Genomic DNA, 20,901 nt, shown 5'->3' on the forward strand with positions numbered 1-20,901 from the left:
GTCTGAGGTACAAAGATACAAGCAAGAAGGCTGACCAACACCTTTAACACTGACTTTATTTTTAAAGCTGAAAATGTGTTGGGAAAGTTTTACCGAAAAAAATCAGCAGAAACAAGTTATGAAAAAAAAAAAAAAAAAAAGAAATGCTTTGTCAATCTACTTCTTTGTCTAACCAAAGGTTCAAGAATACAGGTGCTTTTGAGTTTTCTTATGGCTTTGCAGAAAAATCTCTTTTGCTGTTTCACATTATCAAAATGGATCATTCCATTATTATTCCAGAGTATTGTAAGGACTCATAACTTGGATTTTTTTTTAATGGTAGCCTTTTTTATTGAAATGAAATTCATAAAGCATTAAATTAACCATTTAAAAATAAACAATTCAGGCCCAGTGTAGTAGCTTATGCCTGTAATCCCAGCACTTTGACAGGCAAAGGTGGGAGGGCTTTAGGCCAGCAGTTCAAGACCAGTGTGGGTAATATAGTGAGACCTCATTGCTACCAAAAATAATAATTTGCCGGGTTTGGTGGCATCTAGTCCTAGCTACTCAGGAGACTGGGGTGGGAAGAAAGCTTTAGCCTAAGAGGTCAAGGCTGCAGTGAGCCGTGATCATGCCACTGCACTCCAGCCTCAGCAACAGAGCAAGACCCTGTCTACAAAAATAAAATAAAATAGCCGGGCGCGGTGGCTCAAGCCTGTAATCCCAGCTTTTGGGAGGCCGAGGCGGGTGGATCACGAGGTCAAGAGATCGAGACCATCCTGGTCAACATGGTGAAACCCCGTCTCTACTAAAGATGCAAAAAATTAGCTGGGCATGGTGGCGCTTGCCTGTAATCCCAGCTACTCAGGAGGCTGAGGCAGGAGAATTGCCTGAACCCAGGAGGCGGGAGGTTGCGGTGAGCCGAGATCGCGCCATTGCACTCCAGCCTGGGTAACAAGAGCGAAACTCCGTCTCAAAAAAAATAATAATAAAAATAAAATAAATAATGCAGTGGCGTTTAGTACATTTACAATGCTGTGCAACCACCGCCTCTGTCTAGTTCCAAAACATTTTTATTATCCCAAACATAACTTTTTGGAAAAAAAGAGCTTAGAGTACTGTTCTTAATTGTTTCATTTGCTTATAGTCTGGTATAATGTACTGACTGAATTATAATTATCTTTATCTTCAGGTGATTTCAAGTGTCCTATCAAAGAGGAGATAGCAATTACCAGTGGTGAATGGGAAGTTCTTGGCCGGCATGGATCTAATGTATGTTATTTTATTCTACTGATTTGTTTGGTCAGTATTGCTGTGTGAATACAGTGCTAAAAATGAGTAATGCAATTTAATATGACCCCAGTATTTTTTTTTTCCTTGAGACGGAGTCTTGCTCTGTTGCCCAGAGCTGGAGTGCCGTGGCACGATCTTGGCTCACTGCAACCTCCGCTTCCCGGGTTCAAGCTTTTCTCCTGCCCAAGCCTCCTGAGTAGCTGGGATTACAGGTGTGTGTCACCACGTCTGGTAATTGTTTTTTGTATTTTTAGTAGAGATAGAGTTTCATCACGTTGGCCAGGCTGGTCTTGAACTCCTGACCTCGTGATCCACCCACCTCAGGCTCCCAAAGGGCTGGGATTACAGGCGTGAGCCACTGCGCCCAGCCAACCCCAGTATTTTTTAAATACTAAGTTAGGGCCTAAAATTACTCAAGTTGTTGAAATAATCTTGTTTAAATTATAAATCTCATTTATTTTATAGCCCTGGTGTTAGGTGTGTTCACATTACTAAAGGTCATCATTTTCTTTTCTTTTTTGTGAGACAGGATTTTGCTCTGTCTCCCAGGCTGTAGTGCAGGGCAAAATCATCCCTCACTGGAGTCAACCCCCCAGGCTTAGACGATTCTCCCACTTCAGCCTCTGGAGTAGCTGGGACTACAGGTGTATATCGCCACGACAAGCTAATTTTTAAATTTTTGGTAGAGACAGGGTCTCATATATATTGATTGGGCTTGTCTCAAACTCGTAGACTCAAGGGATCCTCCCACGTTTGCACCTCCCAGAGTGATGAGATTATAGGCGTGAGCCACCCCATCCTCTTTTTCCTTCCCTTCCCTTCCCCCTCTCTTCTCTTTTCTTTTTTGAAACAGGGTCTGGCTTTGTCGCCTAGGCTGGAGTGCAGTGGCGCAATCTTGGCTCACTACATTTCCACCTCCTGGGGTCAAGCCATCCTCCTACCTCAGCCTCCCAAGTAGCTGAGACTACAGGCATAGACCACCACACCCAGCTAATTTTTGTATTTTTTGTAGACGGGGTTCTGCCATGTTCCTTAGGCTGGCTTCAAACTCCTGAGCTCAAGCAGTCTACCTGCCTTGGCCTCCCAAAGTGCTGAGAATATAGCTGTGAACCACCATGCCTGGCCAAGTCCATGATTTTAAAATATATTATTGCTCCTTGATGAGGAAGGGGCATATTCATAGTTTTAGAGCCTAGCATAAGTTGTGACTTAGGATATGGTTTGAAAAGTAACTTAAAACGTATTATAGACTATTTGTATTGTGTCTACATTATAAATTGCATTTACTGCCTGGGCGCAGTGGCTCACACCTGTAATCCAGCCCTTTGGGAGATGAAGGCTGGTGGATTGCTTGAGGCCAAGAGTTCAGTAACAGTTTGGGCAACATATTAGATCCTGTCTCTGCCAAAAATAAAGAAAAATTAGCTGGGTATGGCGATGCACACCTGTAGTCCCAGCTAGTTTGGAGGCTGAGGCAGGATAATCACTTGAGTGCGGGAAGTCCAGGCTGCAGATGAATTATGATCACATCAGTGCACAACAGCCTGGCTGAAAGAGTGAGACTCTGTCTCAAAAAAAAATAAAATAAAAGAAATTGCATTTACTTCTTCTGAGGTAGTGACTGTCTTTCATTCATCTGTTTATCTTACCCTACAAATTTAAACTGTAATCCACCACCTGCAAAGAGTGATGGGCATTTATACAGAGCTTAGATTGATAGGGAAGAGGAAGGAAGTCTACCATCTGTTTTATTCTCAGTACAAATTCAGTGAATTCTTTAAAGAAAAAAAAATTGCCTTTTTGAAGTATCTTGCATTGTTTCCGCTGTCACTTGAATGATCATATTCATGAGATCCCTAGAAACTCCATCCTGTATGTGTGTGACATACAGCTGAGATATACTGCCAGGATTTAGTGAAGGTCTAACTAAATGTGGTTTCCTCAAACTGACAGGAAGATTTATTGAAGAATTATGTTTACTGTCTACTGTAAAAATCTCTGTAGTCTCTGTAGTGAATAAGAAGACATAAGATCCAGATCCTAAGTTTGTTTTTGTTAGTAAAAACTTAAGAGTATCAGCTGGTCATAGTAAAGTAAAAACTTTAGAGTATCAGCTTCATCTCCCAAAGGGATGGATTACAGGTGTGATACTTCAGAGTATCACACTTGTAGCCCTAACATTTTGGGAGGCTGATGTAGGAGGATCACTTGCTCCCAGGAATTTGATGCCAGCCTGGACAACATAGTGAGACCCTGTCTCTGCAAACAAATTTAAAACTTAGGGAGGCATGGTGGTGCATACCTGTAATTGCAGCACTTTGGGAGGCCAAGGCAAGAGGATTGCTTTAGCCCAGGAGTTTGATTGCTTTAGCCCAGGAGTTTATCAGCCAGGGTAACACAGGGAGACTCTATCTCTACAAAAAAAAAAAAAACAAAACAAAATTTAGCTGGGTGTGGTGGTGGTTGCCTGTAGTCCCAGTAACTAAGAAGGCTGAGGTGGGAGGATTGCTTTAGCCAGGGAAGTTGAGGCTACATTGAGCTGTGATCATAATACTGTACTATAGCCTGGGTGACAAGAGTGATACCCACCTCAAAACAACAACAAAAACCTTAGGGTATCAAGATTTACCGTTAAAGTCTACTTTCCACTGAGATTCTCATATGGCCTTCTTGTTACATATCCAAATGTTTTTATTGTTTGTTTTATTTTTGTTTCCAAATTTTTTTCTGTGGAAGGACCTTGGATGTTACTGTCACCTGAGAAAAAAATCTTATTGTGGAATTCTAGGTTCTAAATTACATTGATGTAAATTTCTTGCTGTGTGATGGTTGAAGGACAGGAGTCATTACATCATGCTGAGAGAAACCCAATAATTGTAACTGTATACATCTGATTCTTATTTGAGCCACCTAAACATCCACTTGCCACTATGTTTATCAGTTTTCTTTCATATTAGGTTTAGTCTGTCTTTGTCTCTTCCTCTCTTTTCCCTCTGTTCTTTTTTTTTTTTTTTTTTTTTTTGAGATGGAGTCTCACTCTGTTGCCCAAGCTGGAGTGCAGTGGCATCTTCATGGCTCACTGTAACCCCCATCTCCTGGGTTTAAGCAATTCTTCTGCCTCAGCCTCCTGAATAGCTGGGATTACAGACATGCGCCACCATGCCTGGCTAATTTTTATATTTTTAGTAGAGACAGGGTTTCGCCATGTTGGCCAGGATGGTCTCAAACTCCTAACGTCAGGTGATTCCCCTGCCTTGGCCTCCCAAAGTGCTAGGATTATAGACATGAGCTACTGCACGTGGCCTTTCCCTCTGGTCATGACTTGTTTTTGCCTTAAGTTACCTTTGTTTCTTCTCTACTTTTACAAGTGACTTTGTTCCCACCTAAAGATTATTATTATTATTATTATTATTTTGGAGACGAAGTCTTGTTCTGTTGCCCAGGCTGGAGTGCAATGGCGAGATCTCAGCTCACTGCAACCCATCTCCTAGTTTCAAATGATTGTCCTGCTTCAGTCTCCCAAGTCCCTGGGATTACAGGCGCCCACCATCCTGCCCAGCTAATTTTTACATTTTTAGCAAAGATGGGGTTTTTGTCATGTTGGCCAAGCTGGTCTTAAACTCCTGATCTCAGGCAATCCTCTTGCCTTGGCCTCCCAAAGTGCTGGGATTACAGCTGTGAGCCACTGTGCCTGGCCACCCACCCAGAGATTTCTAGTGGCAGTAATTTAGTAAAGCTTTAAGACTTTTAAGCCTATGAGCTTCTTTTTTTTTATTTTTTTGAGGTGGAGTCTTGCTCTGTTACCCAGGCTGAAGTGCAATGATGCTATCTTGGCCCACTGCAACCTCTGCCTCCCAGATTCAAGTGATTCTCGTGCCTCAGCCTCCTGGGTAGCTGGGATTACAGGTACCCGCCACCACACCCAGCTAATTTTTGTATTTTTAGTAGATGCAGGGTTTTACCATGTTAACTAGGCTGATCTCAAACTCTTGACCTCAAGTAATCTGCCTACCTCCACCTCCCAACTTGTTGTGGTTATAGGCATAAGCCACCATGACTAGCTGCCTACGAGCTTCTTATTGTTGAGGGTGGGTCTCAAAGTGCTGGACTAGCGTCAGCATCACCTGGGAACTTGTTAGAAATGCACATTCTTGGGCCCACCCCGGACATCCTGAATCATAAATTCTGGTGGTGGGGCTTAGTAATCTGTTGAACAAGACCCCCACGAGATTATGATATTGCCATTGGATGTTAAGTAGTTACAGGAAACAAGAGAACCATTGTAGATGGTGGTGAGAAATTGACTGGTTGTGTTTTTAGTTTTGAAAGGCCTGACTCCTATCTGCTAGGTCAAGAACAGAATCAGTCCTGATCTTTTGCAGAGGTTAACACATACTTGTGAAGTTTCATGAATATTTGTTTCCTGTCATTTGTATGCTTTCTGTATATGTCATATGGGCCTACTTAATCCCAACTGTGTTGATTTCTGTTTATGCATGCTAAAAAAAAAAATGTTTAGTTTTAGAGAAGCAGCTTCCTGGGGGAAAAAAGACATTTAAAAATAACTTACTTTTAGAAATACATCTATGTTTTCATTGTTATGTAAAAAAATTTGATTTTTTTTTTTTTTTTGAGAAAAGGGTCTTGCTCTATTGCCCAGGCTGGAGTGCATCGGCACAATCATGGTTTGATGCAGCTTCAAATTCTGGCCTCAAGTGATCCTTCCACTTCAGCTTTCCAAGTTGCTGGGACTACAGGGATGTGTCACCATGCCCAGCTAATTTTTTCATTTTGAGTAGAGATGGGGGTCTCTCTGTGTTACCCAGGCTGGTCTCAAACTCCTAAGCTCAAATGATCCTCTAACTTTGGCCTCCCAAAGTGCTGGGATTGCAGGTGTGAGCCGCCACATCTGGCCAAAAATTTTCTTAAACATTGTTTGAGTTGGCTGGTAGAAGATTTATAGGAACAATGAAAGAAAGCCGTTTATTTGAAATCTTACTGTAATTTGGGAAGAATATTATGTGAATTCAGCTATGAGTTTACTTGCAGTTTTTTCAGGTTCTGAATGAAGACTTAAAAGATCTTGTCCATGTTTATTTATAAACTATACCAGTATTGAAACTGTGATTTAGTTCAGTTATTCTACAACCCAATAGATAAAACATCTTTGCAAATTTGTACAAAAGACCAAAAAAGTACTGCCTAAGATAACACTAATAAATATATAAGATAATAAAATTAGTCTTTCAAGTATGTATGAATGATTGACCTAAGCTGCAATATAGCATAGTTTTTTTTCCCCCTGTAAAGAGTTGTTATTTTAAGGAAATAATTCTTGTATTTTAAGAAAAATATGCATTCTGACCAGATGGGAAACTATACAGTGTGTAACTCAGGTATCCTTTTTTCTTCAGGGCAGGACCTGTTCTTAGCTATAAGTCATAAACAGCTAGGCATGGTGGCTCATGTCTGTAATCCCAACACCTTGGGAGGCTGAGGTGGGAGGATTGCTTGAGGCCATGGATTTAAAACAAGCTTGGGCAACATAATGAGGCCCCATGTCTTTAAAAAAAATTTAGACACTTAGCTGGGCATGGTGGTGTGTGCTTGTAGCTACTCAGGAGGCTGGGGTGAGAGGATAGCTTCAGCCCAGGATTTTGAGGCTGCGATGAGCCATGATTGCATCATTGCATTCGAGCCTGGGTAGCAGAGGTGAGACCTCAAATAAATAAGCAACTCAACTCTTAAATAAACAAATAAGCAAGATTAACTCAGGTTTATTAATAGTGGCAGCAAAAAGAAAAGAAAAGAAGTCACAAGTCCAAGAGTGACTCAAGTGATTCTAAATAAAATTGGGGTTGGCTTTGCCAAGGTCATGTTAGCACTGATTTTGTTATTGTTATTATCTTGTCAGATCCAAGTTGATGAAGTCAGAAAGCTGGTATATTTTGAAGGCACCAAAGACTCCCCTTTAGAGCATCACCTGTATGTCGTCAGTTACGTAAATCCTGGAGAGGTGACAAGGCTGACTGACCGTGGCTATTCCCATTCTTGCTGCATCAGTCAGGTATTAAGTCTGTTTAAAAAGGGTTTTGTGTCATGTTAAAACTCTCTGCTTATATAATACTCCTTTTGAATGATGTGAAATTAACCTGCAGAAGCCTAATTCTCTAAGGAAAAGCTTTAAAAAGCTTAGCTTTAACTTTAACATTGTACATGTACATAAATAGTCTAACACTTATAGTACTCTTGCTATAGCATTAGTGCAGATGTAAGAGTAGATAACCTTTCCTACCTCCCTGAGGAAAAATATAATTGTTTCTCCTTTCTCTAGCATTGTGACTTCTTTATAAGTAAGTATAGTAACCAGAAGAATCCACACTGTGTGTCCCTTTACAAGCTATCAAGTCCTGAAGATGACCCAACTGGCAAAACAAAGGAATTTTGGGCCACCATTCTGGATTCAGCAGGTATTCTTTTTTCTCTTGATCCTGACGTTAAGTAGGATTAATATGATAGTATACTAAACTTGTGTCATATTTTCACATTTCCTGGACAAGTCTTTCCATCTCTCACCACTACCTGTCCCTGAGCTGCTGGGCTCCTGATTGATCCCACTTTTCCTGTTATATTAACTACTAAGATGGGTTACTTCTCACTCCAAGCTGAAGCAGCAAGTCTGGAAGGCCTTTTTGAAGTTAGGGCCAGGGACAGTGGCTCACGCCTAAAATCCCAACACTTTGGGAGACTGAGGCAGGTGGATTGATTAAAGTCAGGAGTTCGAGATCAGCCTGACCAACATGGCAAAACCCCGTCTCTACTAAAAATACTGAAATTAGCTGGGTGTAGTGTTATATGCCTGTTGTCCCAGCTACTTGAGAGACTGAATCACGAGAATCGCTTTAACTCAGGAATCAGAGGTTGCAGTAAGTTAAGATCATACCCCTGAACTGCAGCCTGCGTAACAGAGCAAGACCTTGTCTCAAAAAAAAAAAAAAAAACAAAAGAAGATTAAAATAGTAAAGTATCACCTAGGAAACAATTTGTTTACATATTTTGATGACTTCTCAGGTAAACAAATGAACTTGAAAGTAATGTATTCTGATCTAGTAAGACCCTTTGAGCTGGGAAGCTGCGGCTTTGGAGAATAACCAGCTGATATATTTATTTATTTGTTTATTTGTTTGAGTTGGAGTTTTGCTCTTCTTGCCCAGGCTGTAGTGCGGTGGGCTGATCTCGGCTCACTGCAACCTCTGCCTACCAGGTTCAAGCAATTCTCCAGCCTCAGCCTCCTGAGTAGCTGGGATTATAGGTATGTGCCACCACACCTGGCTAATTTTGTATTTTCAGTAGAGACAGGGTTCCTCCACATTGGTCAAGCTGGTCTCGAACTTTCAGTCTCAGGTGATCCGCCTGCCTCATCCTCCCAAAATGCTGGGATTACAGGCATGAGCCACTGCGCTCAGCTTTTTTTTTTTTTTAATTATTTAAGTTCTCTGGTACATGTGCAGAACTTACAGGTTTGCTTCATAGGTATACACGTGCCCTGGTGATTTGCTGCACCAATCAACCTGTCATCTACATTAGGTATTTCTCCTGGTGCTATACTTCCCCTAACCCCCTTCCTTGAGACAGGCCCCGATGTCTGATGTTCCCTTCCTGTCCATGTGTTCTCATTGTTCACCTCCCACTTATGAGTGAGAACATGCGGTGTTTGGTTTTCTGTTCTTGTGTTAGTTTGCTGAGAATGATGATATTTGGAAAACTGGCTAGCCATATGCAGAAAGCTGAAACTGGATCCCTTCCTTACACCTTATACAAAAATTAACTCAAGATGGATTAAAGACTTAAACAAGTAAGACCTAAAACCATAAAAACCCTAGAAGAAAACCTAGGAAATACCATTCAGAACATAGGCATGGGCAAAGACTTCATGACTAAAACACCAAAAGCAATAGCAACAAAAGCTGATAGCTTTCTTAAACTTTTGAAGCACTTATAATGGCCATCTTAATAAAAAAAACACTTGCTGTCTCTGAAATGAGAGAAACATTGTGAATTATCTGAGAATGGATTAGTTTTATGTATCTTGTTCACTTTAATCCCCAGTCTTTTTTTCCAGTATTTTCACTAATTAATTATTTCTGCTAAAGGATCATGAAATTAGGCCAGGCGTAGTGGCTTATGTCTGTAATCCCAGCACTTTGGTAGGCCGAGGTGGGTGGATCATTTGAAGTCAGGAGTTCAATACCAGTCTGGCCAAAACACGGTGAAACCCCACCTCTACTAACAAAAATTAGCTTGACGTGGTGGTGGGCACCTGTAGTCCCAGCTACTCGGGAGGTTGAGGCAGGAGAATCGCTTGAACCTGGGAGGCAGAGGTTTCGGTGAGCTGAGATTGCATTAATGTACTCCAGCCTGGGCAACAGAGAGAGACTCTGTCTCAAAAAAAAAAAAAAGAAAGAAAAATTAGTACAAAACCAAAGAATATAATGTGTTATAATGTCCACAAGCGGAATCAGAATTTGTAATATGGTGATGATCTCTGCTTAGGCTGTAAATTATCCACCGTACATAGACACTTAGGAGAGATCTGTATAGCTTTGGCGAACCAAAACTGAAGAAGACTTTTTTCTGAGTTCTGATTAGGCTTATTCTAATGATCAGAGGCAAATGTTATTCCTCACCTACCATGAAAAAATTAAATTGACTTATAATTTCCCTCACCTGCCACCCAGCTTTATTCAGTTATATACCTGTTTCTTTTTTTTTTTTTTGAGATGGAGTTTCGCTCTTGTTACCCAGGCTGGAGTGCAATGGCGTGATCTCGGCTCATCGCAACCTCCGCCTCCTGGGTTCAGGCAATTCTCCTGCCTCAGCCTCCTGAGTAGCTGGAATTACAGGCATGTGCCACCATGCCCAGCTAATTTTTTGTATTTTTAGTAGAGACGGGGTTTCACCATGTTGACCAGGATGGTCTCGATCTCTTGACTTCGTGATCCACCTGCCTCGGCCTCCCAAAGTGCTGGGATTACAGGCTTGAGCCACCGCACCTGGCCTATATACCTGTTTCTAACCAGATATATGATTTAATCATCAATAAGTTATATTGGGCATAAAGTATTTGTATAGTTCTGCACATAGATATTTCCTAGGCTCCAAGGATATTTTTCAGAACACTCTGTGTCTGCTTCTGAAATAATTTGTCATGTTTGTTTTGTTGTTTGTTTGTTTTGTGTGGATTTCTGTTGTTGTTGTCAAGACAGTGTCTCACTCCATTTCCCAGGCTGGAGTGCAGTGGCACAGTCACAGCTCACTGTAGCCTCAACCTCCTGGGCTCAATCAGTCCTCCTGCCTCAGCCTCCTTAGTAGCTGGGACTACAGGAGCACACCTCCATGCCTGAGTAATTTCTGTATTTTTTTTTTTTTTTGTAGAGACAGGATTTTGCCATGTCGCCCAGGCTGGTCACAAACTCTTGAGCTCAAGTAATCTACCCACCTCAGCCTCCCAAAGTGCTAGGACTGCAGATGTGAGCCACCATGCCTGGCCTAGTTTTGTTTTTAAAGATTAATACTCTTGTTTAATTTCTAGTTTATCATCTGAAAGAGGGGTGGTCAGTTTGTGTTGTAGGGTCTTTTAATATCTTCTTTCTTGTTCTCAGATTTTAGCACCCCCATAAGAACTCCTTTTGTAGACTCTAGTATGTTACCTATTCACAGGTCCTCTTCCTGACTATACCCCTCCAGAAATTTTCTCTTTTGAAAGTACTACTGGATTTACATTGTATGGAATGCTGTACAAGCCTCACGATCTACAGCCTGGAAAGAAATACCCAACTGTGTTGTTCATATATGGTGGTCCTCAGGTGGGCGCATATTTATTTACATGTATACATACACTTATATGCATATGTATTTTAGATTATTTGTTTTTTAAATGTCTAGTCAGTTGTTTAGATTAAAATTTGAGCACTGTTGGCCATTCACTCTTTTTGACTCTGGCTTGTATTCTAATTATGCAGTTTAGGGGGTCAGGAAACTGGTTTTTGTTAGATGGCTAATTTATAAATCACTAAGTCAATTCCTTTTTTTTTTTTCCTTCTTTTTTTTGAGATGGAGTTTTGCTCTTGTTGCCCAGGCTGGAGTGCAATGGTGCAATCTCAGCTCACTGCAACCTCTGCCTCCCAGGTTCAAGTGATTCTTCTGCCTCAGCCTCCCAAGTAGCTGAGATTACAGGCATGTGCCACCATGCCCAGCTAATTTTTCATTTTTATTTTTAGTAGAGATGGGATTTCACCATGTTAGTCAGGCTGGTCTCGAACTCCTGACTTCAAATGATCCACCCACCTCGGCCTCCCAAAGTGTTGGGATTACAGGCATCAGCCACTGCCCCCGGCCACTAAGTCAATTCCTTTATTTGCAGTGTGGACTATAACTCCATGAGGAGTGGGATATTCATTTTAGTAGGTAAATATGTTGCTTTCTATGTGGAGAAACTTGTTTGGGAAATAAAATGAAATCATTAAACATCTTGGTAGATAAAAAGTCTCTTTTTTTTTGAGATGGAGTTCTCTCTTGTTACCCAGGCTGGAATGCAGTGGCACGATCTCGGCTCACCACAACCTCCGCCTCCTGGGTTCAGGCAATTCTCCTGCCTCAACCTCCTGAGTAGCTGGGATTACAGGCATGCGCCACCATGCCCAGCTAATGTTTTGTATTTTTAGTAGAGACGGGTTTCACCATGTTGACCAGGATGGTCTCGATCTCTTGACCTGTGATCCACCCGCCTCGGCCTCCCAAAGTGCTGGGATTACAGGCTTGAGCCACCGCACCCGGCCAATAAAAAGAGTCTTAACAGGTATTTTCAGAAAGCCTTGGTAGCCCAGTGAATTTTCCATCTTTATTCTAAAGCTGTGTCTCTCAAGCAAATTAAAATATTTTTATTAGATAGTTAAGGCAACTGCTATACTCCTATTTAGCACTGTAAGAACTTTACACCTTGATTTTCCTTATTCTGGATTAAGTATTAGCTAGTGACTGTTAAGTAAAATGCTTTGACTACTGGAGTAAAATATGTTAGATGGGTGTATTGGTTAATTGCTAAATTTTACAGTTGTTTATTCTTGATTATATATCCTACATTGAGCCTTAGAAGAAATTAAAATGTAATTACATTGTTTTTATAATGCAATCCTTAGACTAGGTAATACCCTTTATAATTAATAATTATACCCACATATTTAGTACCTGGAAACATATCTACATACCAAATTGTACAAAAAAATAAGAGTAAAATGGCTAGGCATGGTGGCTCATGCCTGTAATTCCAGCACTTTGAAAGGCTGAGGCGGGTGGATCTCAAGGTCAGGAGATCAAGACCATCCTGACCAACATGGTGAAACCCCATCTCTACTAAAATACAAAAAAATAGCCAGGTATGGTGGTGCATGCCTGTAGTCCCAGCTACTTGGGAGACTGAGACAGGGGAATCTCTTGAACCTGGGAGACGGAGGTTGCAGTGAGCCAGGATTGTGCCACTGCACTCCAGCCTGGATAACAGAAAAAGACCCTGTCTCAAAAAAAGATTTAAAGGACTCCTTATATTAGTAATGAAGTTAATAGAGGCTTAGCCACATAAAAAGATCCTCAAGATGACTAATCATTGGGGAAATGCAAGTCAACGCTACAGTGAGATACCAGTTTACACCCCTTAGATTGGCTCTTATCAAACAGAGGAAAATATTAAGTGCTATGCAAGATGTAGACAAGTTGGAACCCTGCCTGGTTCATTGCTGTGAGAATGTAAAATGTTATAGCTGCTGTGGAAAAGAATATGGAAGTTCCTCAAAATGTCAAACATAGAATTACCATATGAGCCAGAAATTTCACTTTTGGATATATACCCAGAAGAATTGAAAATAGGGACAGGAACAGATACTTACACAACTATAGCCATAGCAGCATTATTCACAATTGCCAAAAGGTGGAAGCTACCCAAGTGTCCATCAACAGATAACTAGATAAACAAAATGTGGTCTGTCCTTAAAAAGGAAAGTCTGACACATACTATAACACTGATGAACCTTGAGGACATTATGCTAAGTGAAGTAATTATGCTGTACACAAAAGGACAAATATTATTCGACTTGTATGAGGTACCTATAATAGGCGAATTATAGGGATGGAAAATAGAATAAAAGTTGTCAGTTGAATGGAAGAAGGATGGGGAGTGTTTGAGTGTTTGTTTATTTGTTTTTGAGATAGTCTCACTCTGTCATCCAGGCTATAGTGCAGTGGGATGATCTCAGCTCACTGCAACCTCCACCTCCTGGCTTCCAGCAATTCTGGGTTCTAGCAAGGCTGAGGGCCTCCCGAGTAGCTGGAATTACAGGCATATACCACCAAGCCTATAATCCTAACACTTTAGGAGGCTGAGGTGAGTGGCTCGCCTGATTTTTTTAATTTTTAGTAGAGATGGAGTTTCACCAGGTTGGCCAGGCTGGTCTTGAACTCCTGGCTTTGGGTGATCCACCTGCCTCAGCCTCCCAGAGTTGTGGGATTATAGGTGTGAGCCACCTCACCCGGCCGGGAGTTATTAATGGGCACAGAATTTCTGTTCGAGTGATGAAAAAGTTCTGGAAATGGGTAATGGTGATGATTACACAACAGTATGAGTATATTTAGTGTCACTGAATTGTATGCTTAAAGTGGTTAAAATGGTAAATTTTATGTGTATTTTACCATAATTTAAAAAATCTTAGCCAATTCAATTAAAACAAATTTTCTTTTCTTTTTCTTTTTTTTGTTTTGAGACAGTCTCACCCTGTTGCCCAGGCTGGAGTGCAGTGACGTGATCTTGGCTTACTGCCACCTCTACCTCCCAGGTTCAAGCACTTCTCCTGCTTCAGTCTCCTGAGTAGCTGGGACTACAGTTGTGCACCACTACACCTGACTAATTTATATATATATATATATATATATATATATTTTTTTTTTTTTTTTTTTTTTTTTGAGACGGAATTTTGCTCTTGTTACCCAGGCTGGAGTGCAATGGCGCGATCTCGGCTCACCGCAACCTCCGCCTCCTGGGTTCAGGCAATTCTCCTGCCTCAGCCTCCTGAGTAGCTGGGATTACAGGCATGCGCCACCATGCCCAGCTGATTTTTTGTATTTTTAGTAGAGATGGGGTTCACCATGTTGACCAGGATGGTCTCGATCTCTTGACCTCGTGATCCACCTGCCTCGACCTCCCAAAATGCTGGGATTACAGGCTTGAGCCACCGTGCCCGGCTTAATTTTTATATTTTTAGTAGAGATAGGCTTTCACCATGTTGACCAGGATGGTCTTGAACTCCTGACCTCAGGTGATCCACCCACCTGTGCCTCCCAATGTGCTGGGATTACAGGCGTGAGTCACTGTGCCTGCCCTAAACATAATTAATTATTTAGAATACTTCATGAATGCAGCTATACTTTTTGCACTTACAGAACAATCGTATTTGAAAGGCTATGAGTGAATTTCACTATGTGGTTTTTGAAAAACTATGGATCTCACGCCTGTAATCCCAGCACTTTGGGAGGCCAGGGCAGGTGAATCACAGGGTCAGGAGTTCGAGACCAGCCTGGACAACATGGTGAAATCCTGTCTGTACTAGAAATACAAAAATTAGCTGGGCGTGGTGGTGTCTGCCTATAATTCCAGCTACTCCGGAGGCTGAGGCAGGAGAATCACTTGAACCTGGGTGGCAGAGGTTGCAGTGAGCTGAGATTGTGCCACTGTACTCTAGCCTGGGCATCACAGCCAGACTCCATCTCAAAAAAAAAAAAAAAAAAAAAAAAAAAGCTATAGGTGACTTAGGATGATTTCTTTCTTCCTTTCTCAAAAATGTTCTTTGGAAAAATTCAAATTTGGTGAGGCCAGAGAAGAATCTGGGCTGGGTGCATTGACATATGCCTATAATCCCAGCACTTTGGGAGGCTGAAACAGAAGGATCACTTTAGCCCAGGAGTTCAAGACCAGCATGGCGACATAGGGAGACCCCATCTCTACAAAAAATAAAAAAATAAGCTGCGCATGATGGTGGGCACCTGTGGTCCGTCACAGCTACTTGGGAGGCTGAGACAGGAGAATTGCTTGAGCCAGGGAGTTTGAAGCTGCAGTGAGCCATGATCACACCACTGCACTCCAGCCTGGACAAGAGAGTGAAACCTTGTGTCAAAAAAGAAAAAACAGAAGGATCTGGGTGGGTATGGTGGCTCATGTTTATAATCCCAGCCCTTTGGAAGGTCTAGATGGGAGGATTACTTGAGCTTAGGAGTTTGAGAACAGCCTGGGCAACATAGCAAGGCTCGAATCTTTTTTTTTTTTTTCTTTTTAAAGGTTAAAAAAATGCATCTGTTACTGAGTTTGCAGGGAGATTTTCCCATGAGGCTTCACATGATATAGTGCCTCTGTCCCTTCAGTCTCTTGAAAGATCATTCATCTTCTTGCTTGATGACTTCATTCGGGTTAATTATGAAGAGACTCCTTAATGTAGGACCAGGTCTTTTTAATAGCACACAATAACATTGTGAAATTTGTTTAAATCTTGTAAGAGTATGATGTTCGCGTGGTCCGAACTGTTCTTTCTTGGTGTGTATTCACATCTAAATGGAAATCTGTTGAAACAGCAGCAGTGTCACAATTCGTAATGTGAAGTGAATTAGTTTGTCACTGAAGACAGCAATTTCTATAGGTCAGAAAAGAGTGAAACACAAGAAAAGCAACAGATATTTCCCACTAAAGGTATCAAGGATCAGTACTGTAAACTCTCCATTATTAACAGCTATGTTTCTAAACGTTAGTATCTAACAAGGCTGGGTGAGGTGGCTCATGCCTATAACCCTAGCACTTTGGAAGGCTGAGGTGGGCAGATCACTTGAAGCCAGGATTTGAGACCAGCCTGACTAACATGGTGAAGCCCCGTCCCTACTAAAATTACAAAAATTAGATGGGCGTTGTGGTGCATACCTATAACCCCAGGTACTTGGGAGGCTGAGGCATGAGAATCACTTGAACCCAGGAGGCAGAGGCTGCAGTGAGCCAAGATCATGCCACTATACTTCAGCCTGGGTGACAGAACAAGACTACATCTCAAAAAAACATTCATTTAACAAATACTTGCCGGGCGCGGTGGCTCAAGCCTGTAATCCCAGCACTTTGGGAGGCCGAGGCGGGTGGATCACGAGGTCGAGAGATCGAGACCATCCTGGTCAACATGGTGAAACCCCGTCTCTACTAAAAATACAAAAAATTAGCCGGGCATGGTGGCACGTGCCTGTAATCCCAGCTACTCAGGAGGCTGAGGCAGGAGAATTGCCTGAACCCAGGAGGCAGAGGTTGCAGTGAGCCGAGATCGCACCATTGCACTCCAGCCTGGGTAACAAGAGCGAAACTGTCTCAAAAAAAAAAAAAAAAAAAAAAAGAATTGATACTGAAGGAGACTTTTGGATTCTTAATGCCAAAAGGCATTATATTTAAGTGTTCATATCAAGTAATTGAGACCATCTTCTACACATGGTAGCAAACAAAGAAGTGAGGTGGTTTCATTTAAGTGTTCCTATTTGTGTTCTTCTCTGCCTAGTACTTATTTCAGCACTCTTCCTTTAAAAACAAATTAGCCAAATGCTGTGGCACACATACGTAATCCCAGCTATTCAGAGGCCGAGGTCCAAGGATCACTTGAGCCCAGTTTGAGGCCGTAGTGAACTATGATTGTACCACTGCACTCCAGCCTGTGGTACAGAGTAAGACACCATCTCTTAAGTAAATAAAAAAATAAAAGTGCTTTTACTCACCAGACGCCCTTTTCCCAAGGTAAAATGTAAAAAACATGATTCTCTCATTTTTCTTTTTCATTCATTCATTTAGCAAATAGGTATTAAGTTCCTATGATGTGCTAGGTACTTTTCTAGGCCGTGAGGATGCACAGTGAGCATGTCAGACTAATGTTGCATTTTATGAACTATAAAGGAAGAAGAATAAGCAAACATAAAAAGATATGATGGTGGGACCCCATCTCTACCAAAAAAAAAAAAATTAAAAGCTAGGCATGGTGGTGTACACCTGTAGTCCCAGCTACTCGAAGGCTGAGGTAGGAGGATCACTTTTGCCCAAGAATTTGAGGCAACAGTGAGCTATGATTGTGCCACTGCACTCCAGCCTGGGAGACCCCATCTTTAAAAAAAAAAAAGTATGACTTTTTTTTTGTTTTTGAGACAGAGTCTAGCTCTGTTGCCCAGGCTACAGTGCAGTAGTGTGATCTTGGCTCACTACAACTTCTGCCTCCTGGGTTGAAGTGATTCTCATGCCTCCACCTCCCAAGTAGCTGGGACTACGACACACCTCACCATGCCCGGCTAATTTTTTGTATTTTTAGTAGAGACGGGGTTTCGCTATGTTGACCAGGCTAGCCTCCAACTTCTGACCTCAGATGATCCACCTGCCTCAGCCTTCCAGATTTCTGGGATTACAGGTGTGAGCCACCATGTGTGGCCTAAAAGTATGACTTTTTTTTTTTTTTTTAGACGGAGTTTCGCTCTTGTTACCCAGGCTGGAGTGCAATGGTGCGATCTCGGTTCACCGCAACCTCCGCCTCCGGGGTTCAGGCAATTCTCCTGCCTCAGCCTCCTGAGTAGCTGGGATTACAGGCACGCGCCACCATGCCCAGCTAATTTTTTGTATTTTTAGTAGAGACAGGGTTTCACCATGTTGACCAGGACGGTCTCGATCTCTTGACCTCGTGATCCACCCGCCTCGGCCTCCCAAAGTGCTGGGATTACAGGCATGAGCCACCGCGCCCGGCCTGAAGTATGACTTTTTATAATGGAAGTGCTATGAAGATTTGCTGGGAAAGGGGATGGCAAGACCTCACCTGAGGCTATAAACATTGAGAAGGAATGAGCCATGCAAAAGATATGAGGGAATAGCATTCCAGACATAGAGAACAATAAATGTCAAGGTCCTGGGGCTAGAACCAACTTGGTTAGAGTACAGTGCATATGGAGGGAAATGGTATGAGATGAGGTCAGATGTAGCCAAAGATCTCAAGGACTGGCCAGGCATGGTGGCTCATGCCTGTAATCCAAGCACTTTGGAGGCCAAGACGGGCAGATCACCTGAGGTCGGGAGTTCAAGACTAGCCTGACTAACATGGTGAAACCCCATCTAAAAAAAAAAAAAAAAAAAAAAATCTCAAGAGCCATGTAGACTTATTCTGAAGGGTAATGGTAACCAATGGAGGAAGCCAAGCAGCAGTCATGTCTGATGTACATTTTTTTGTTGTTTTTCTCTGAAATGAATGAATTGAACCAAATGATGTACATTTTTAAAACATCACTCTGTTACTGCATGAACAAACAGACCTTAGGAGGGCAAGAACAGACCAGGCGCAGTGGCTCACTCCTGTAATCCCAGCACTTTGGGAGGCCAAGGCGGGCAGATCATGAGGTCAGGAGATCAAGACCATCCTGGCCAACATGGTGAAACCCCATCTCTACTAAAAATACAAAAAAAAATTAGCTGGGTGTGGTGGTGTGTGCCAGCAATCCTAGCTATTCGGGAGGCTGAGGCAGGAGAATCACTTGAACCAGGGAGTCGAAGCTTGCAATGAGCCGACAATGGGCCACTGCAGTCCAGCCTGGACGACAGAGCGAGACTCCGTCTCAAAAAAAAAAAAGGAAGGCAAGAACAGAAGTAGGAAGACTAGTTTGGTAGTTGTTGCAGTAGTATTAAACATCCAAAAGTGCAAAATGGGAAGACTCTCCCTCCTCCTCATACAATCTAGCCTAGTAAGTGTTTAGTAGATATTTATTGGCTGGAGATGGTGTTAATTCTTATTCAACTCTTGGCTGACTTGTTTTTTCCATTGGTTGTAGCTGAGAAAACATCTTTCTCATTTTTATTAGAACCTCTTTTTGTTTAATATCTTAATGTCCACCAAACCTTGAATTTCTATAACTTTCTGTTTGCTAATTCTAGTCCTCTTTTCACTAGATACTGTAAAACACTAAAATGAATTTAACTTATCAGTCATTCTGAACTATAGTCTGTAGGGTGATAAAGTGACTTCAGGCTGGACACAGTGGCTCATGCCTCTAATCCCAACACTTTGGGAAGCTGAGGTGGGAGGATCACTTGAGCCCGGGAGTTCAAGACAAACCTGGGCAACATAGTGAGACCCTATCTCTAGAGAAATAATTTTTTAAATTATCCAGGCATGGAGGCAAGCGCCTATTGTCCCAGTTCCTTGGGAGGCCAAGGCAGGATTGCTTGAGCCCAGGAGGTCAAGGCTGCAGTGAGCCATGATTGTGCCACTGCATTTCAGCCCCAATGACAGAGTGAGACCCTGTCTTAAAAAAAAAAAAAAAAAAGTTATTTAAAAATTATCCTACCTTTACACTGATTTTGTCTGGACTAGTTAGAATATTCCATTAAAATACTGTTTCCCACTACTGGTCAGAGACAACTCCAGAAGTAGGAAGGAAAGGTTTTCTTAATTTGTCCTTGTAACTGTCATTTGAATAACAGTTCTTCAGGGTGGGAGTAATCAGTTTAGTAACTTTTTATATGGGGTGGGTTGATTTACTTATATGTAATTACTATCTAAGAATTTTATTTTTTATTTTACTTGTTTTTTTGAGACAGAGTTTTGCTTTTGTTGCCCAGGCTGGAGTGCAAAAATGTGATCTTGGCTCACTGCAACCTCCACCTCCTGGGTTCAGGCAGTTCTCCGGCCTCAGCCTCTCAAGTAGCTGGGATTACAGGCATGTACCATCACACCCAGCTAATTTTGTATTTTTAGTAGAGGTGGGGTTTGACCATGTTGGTCAGGCTGGTCTCGAACTCCTGACCTCAGGTGATCCGCCCACCTTGGCCTCCCAAAGTGCTGGGATTACAGTCATGAGCCACTGTGCTCAGCCCTAAGTTAGAATTTTTTTTTGGTTTTTTTGTTTGTTTGTTTGAGACGGAGTTTTGCTCTTGTTGCTCAGGCTGGAGCGCAATGGTGCGATCTCGGCTCACCACAACCTCTGCCTCCCGGTTTCAAGCGATTCTCCTGCCTCAGCCTCCTGAGTAGCTGGGATTACAGGTGCCTGCCACCATGCCCGGCTAATTTTGTATTTTTAGTAGAGATGGGGTTTCTCCATGTTTGTCAGATTGGTCTCAAACTCCTGACCTCAGGTGATCTGCCTGCCTGGGCCTTCCAAAGTGCTGGGATTACAGGCATGAGACACCGTGCCCAGCCCCTAAGTTAGAATTTTAAAGCCCACGATTGTTCAGTAATTGCGCCGAACTTTAGTGTCAAGTTAAACAAGAAGCAACATGAACATGAAAAGACTTAAATTAATTTAAAAATAAATGACTTAAAAAATTAAATTTTGGCCGGGCATGGTGGCTCATGCCTATAATCCCAGCACTTTGGGAGGCCGAGGCGGGTGGATCACGAGGTCAAGAGATCGAGACCATCCTCATCAACATGGTGAAACCCCGTCTCTACTAAAAAAATACAAAAATTAGCTGGGCGTGGTGGCACACACTTGTAGTCCCAGCTACTCAGGAGGCTGAGGCAGGAGAATTGCTTGAACCCAGGA

General features: G+C 42.1%; 1 protein-coding gene across 7 annotated transcripts in view; it reads left to right on the top strand.

The window, feature by feature from the left end:
• The window catches only part of DPP8 (dipeptidyl peptidase 8), an 83,241-nt gene that overhangs the window by 46,894 nt on the left and 15,446 nt on the right, over window positions 1-20,901 (top strand). For 6 of the 7 annotated variants that reach the window (XR_012516100.1, XM_039468969.2, XM_039468971.2 and 3 more), the window contains 4 exons: window positions 1,172-1,251; window positions 7,187-7,339; window positions 7,607-7,742; window positions 10,993-11,138. Coding sequence is in view for 6 of the 7 variants with exons in the window: in XM_039468969.2 (XP_039324903.1) it covers window positions 1,172-1,251; window positions 7,187-7,339; window positions 7,607-7,742; window positions 10,993-11,138 (515 nt within the window). In the remaining variant the exon portion in view is untranslated. Of the gene's footprint in view, window positions 1-1,171; window positions 1,252-7,186; window positions 7,340-7,606; window positions 7,743-10,992; window positions 11,139-14,088; window positions 19,002-20,901 lie in introns of those variants that run through there. The other variant, XM_074392800.1, reaches the window with a different exon arrangement.

The sequence above is a fragment of the Saimiri boliviensis genome, chromosome 2 (genome assembly GCF_048565385.1).
Source record: "Saimiri boliviensis isolate mSaiBol1 chromosome 2, mSaiBol1.pri, whole genome shotgun sequence".
Taxonomy (NCBI): Eukaryota; Metazoa; Chordata; class Mammalia; order Primates; family Cebidae; genus Saimiri; species Saimiri boliviensis.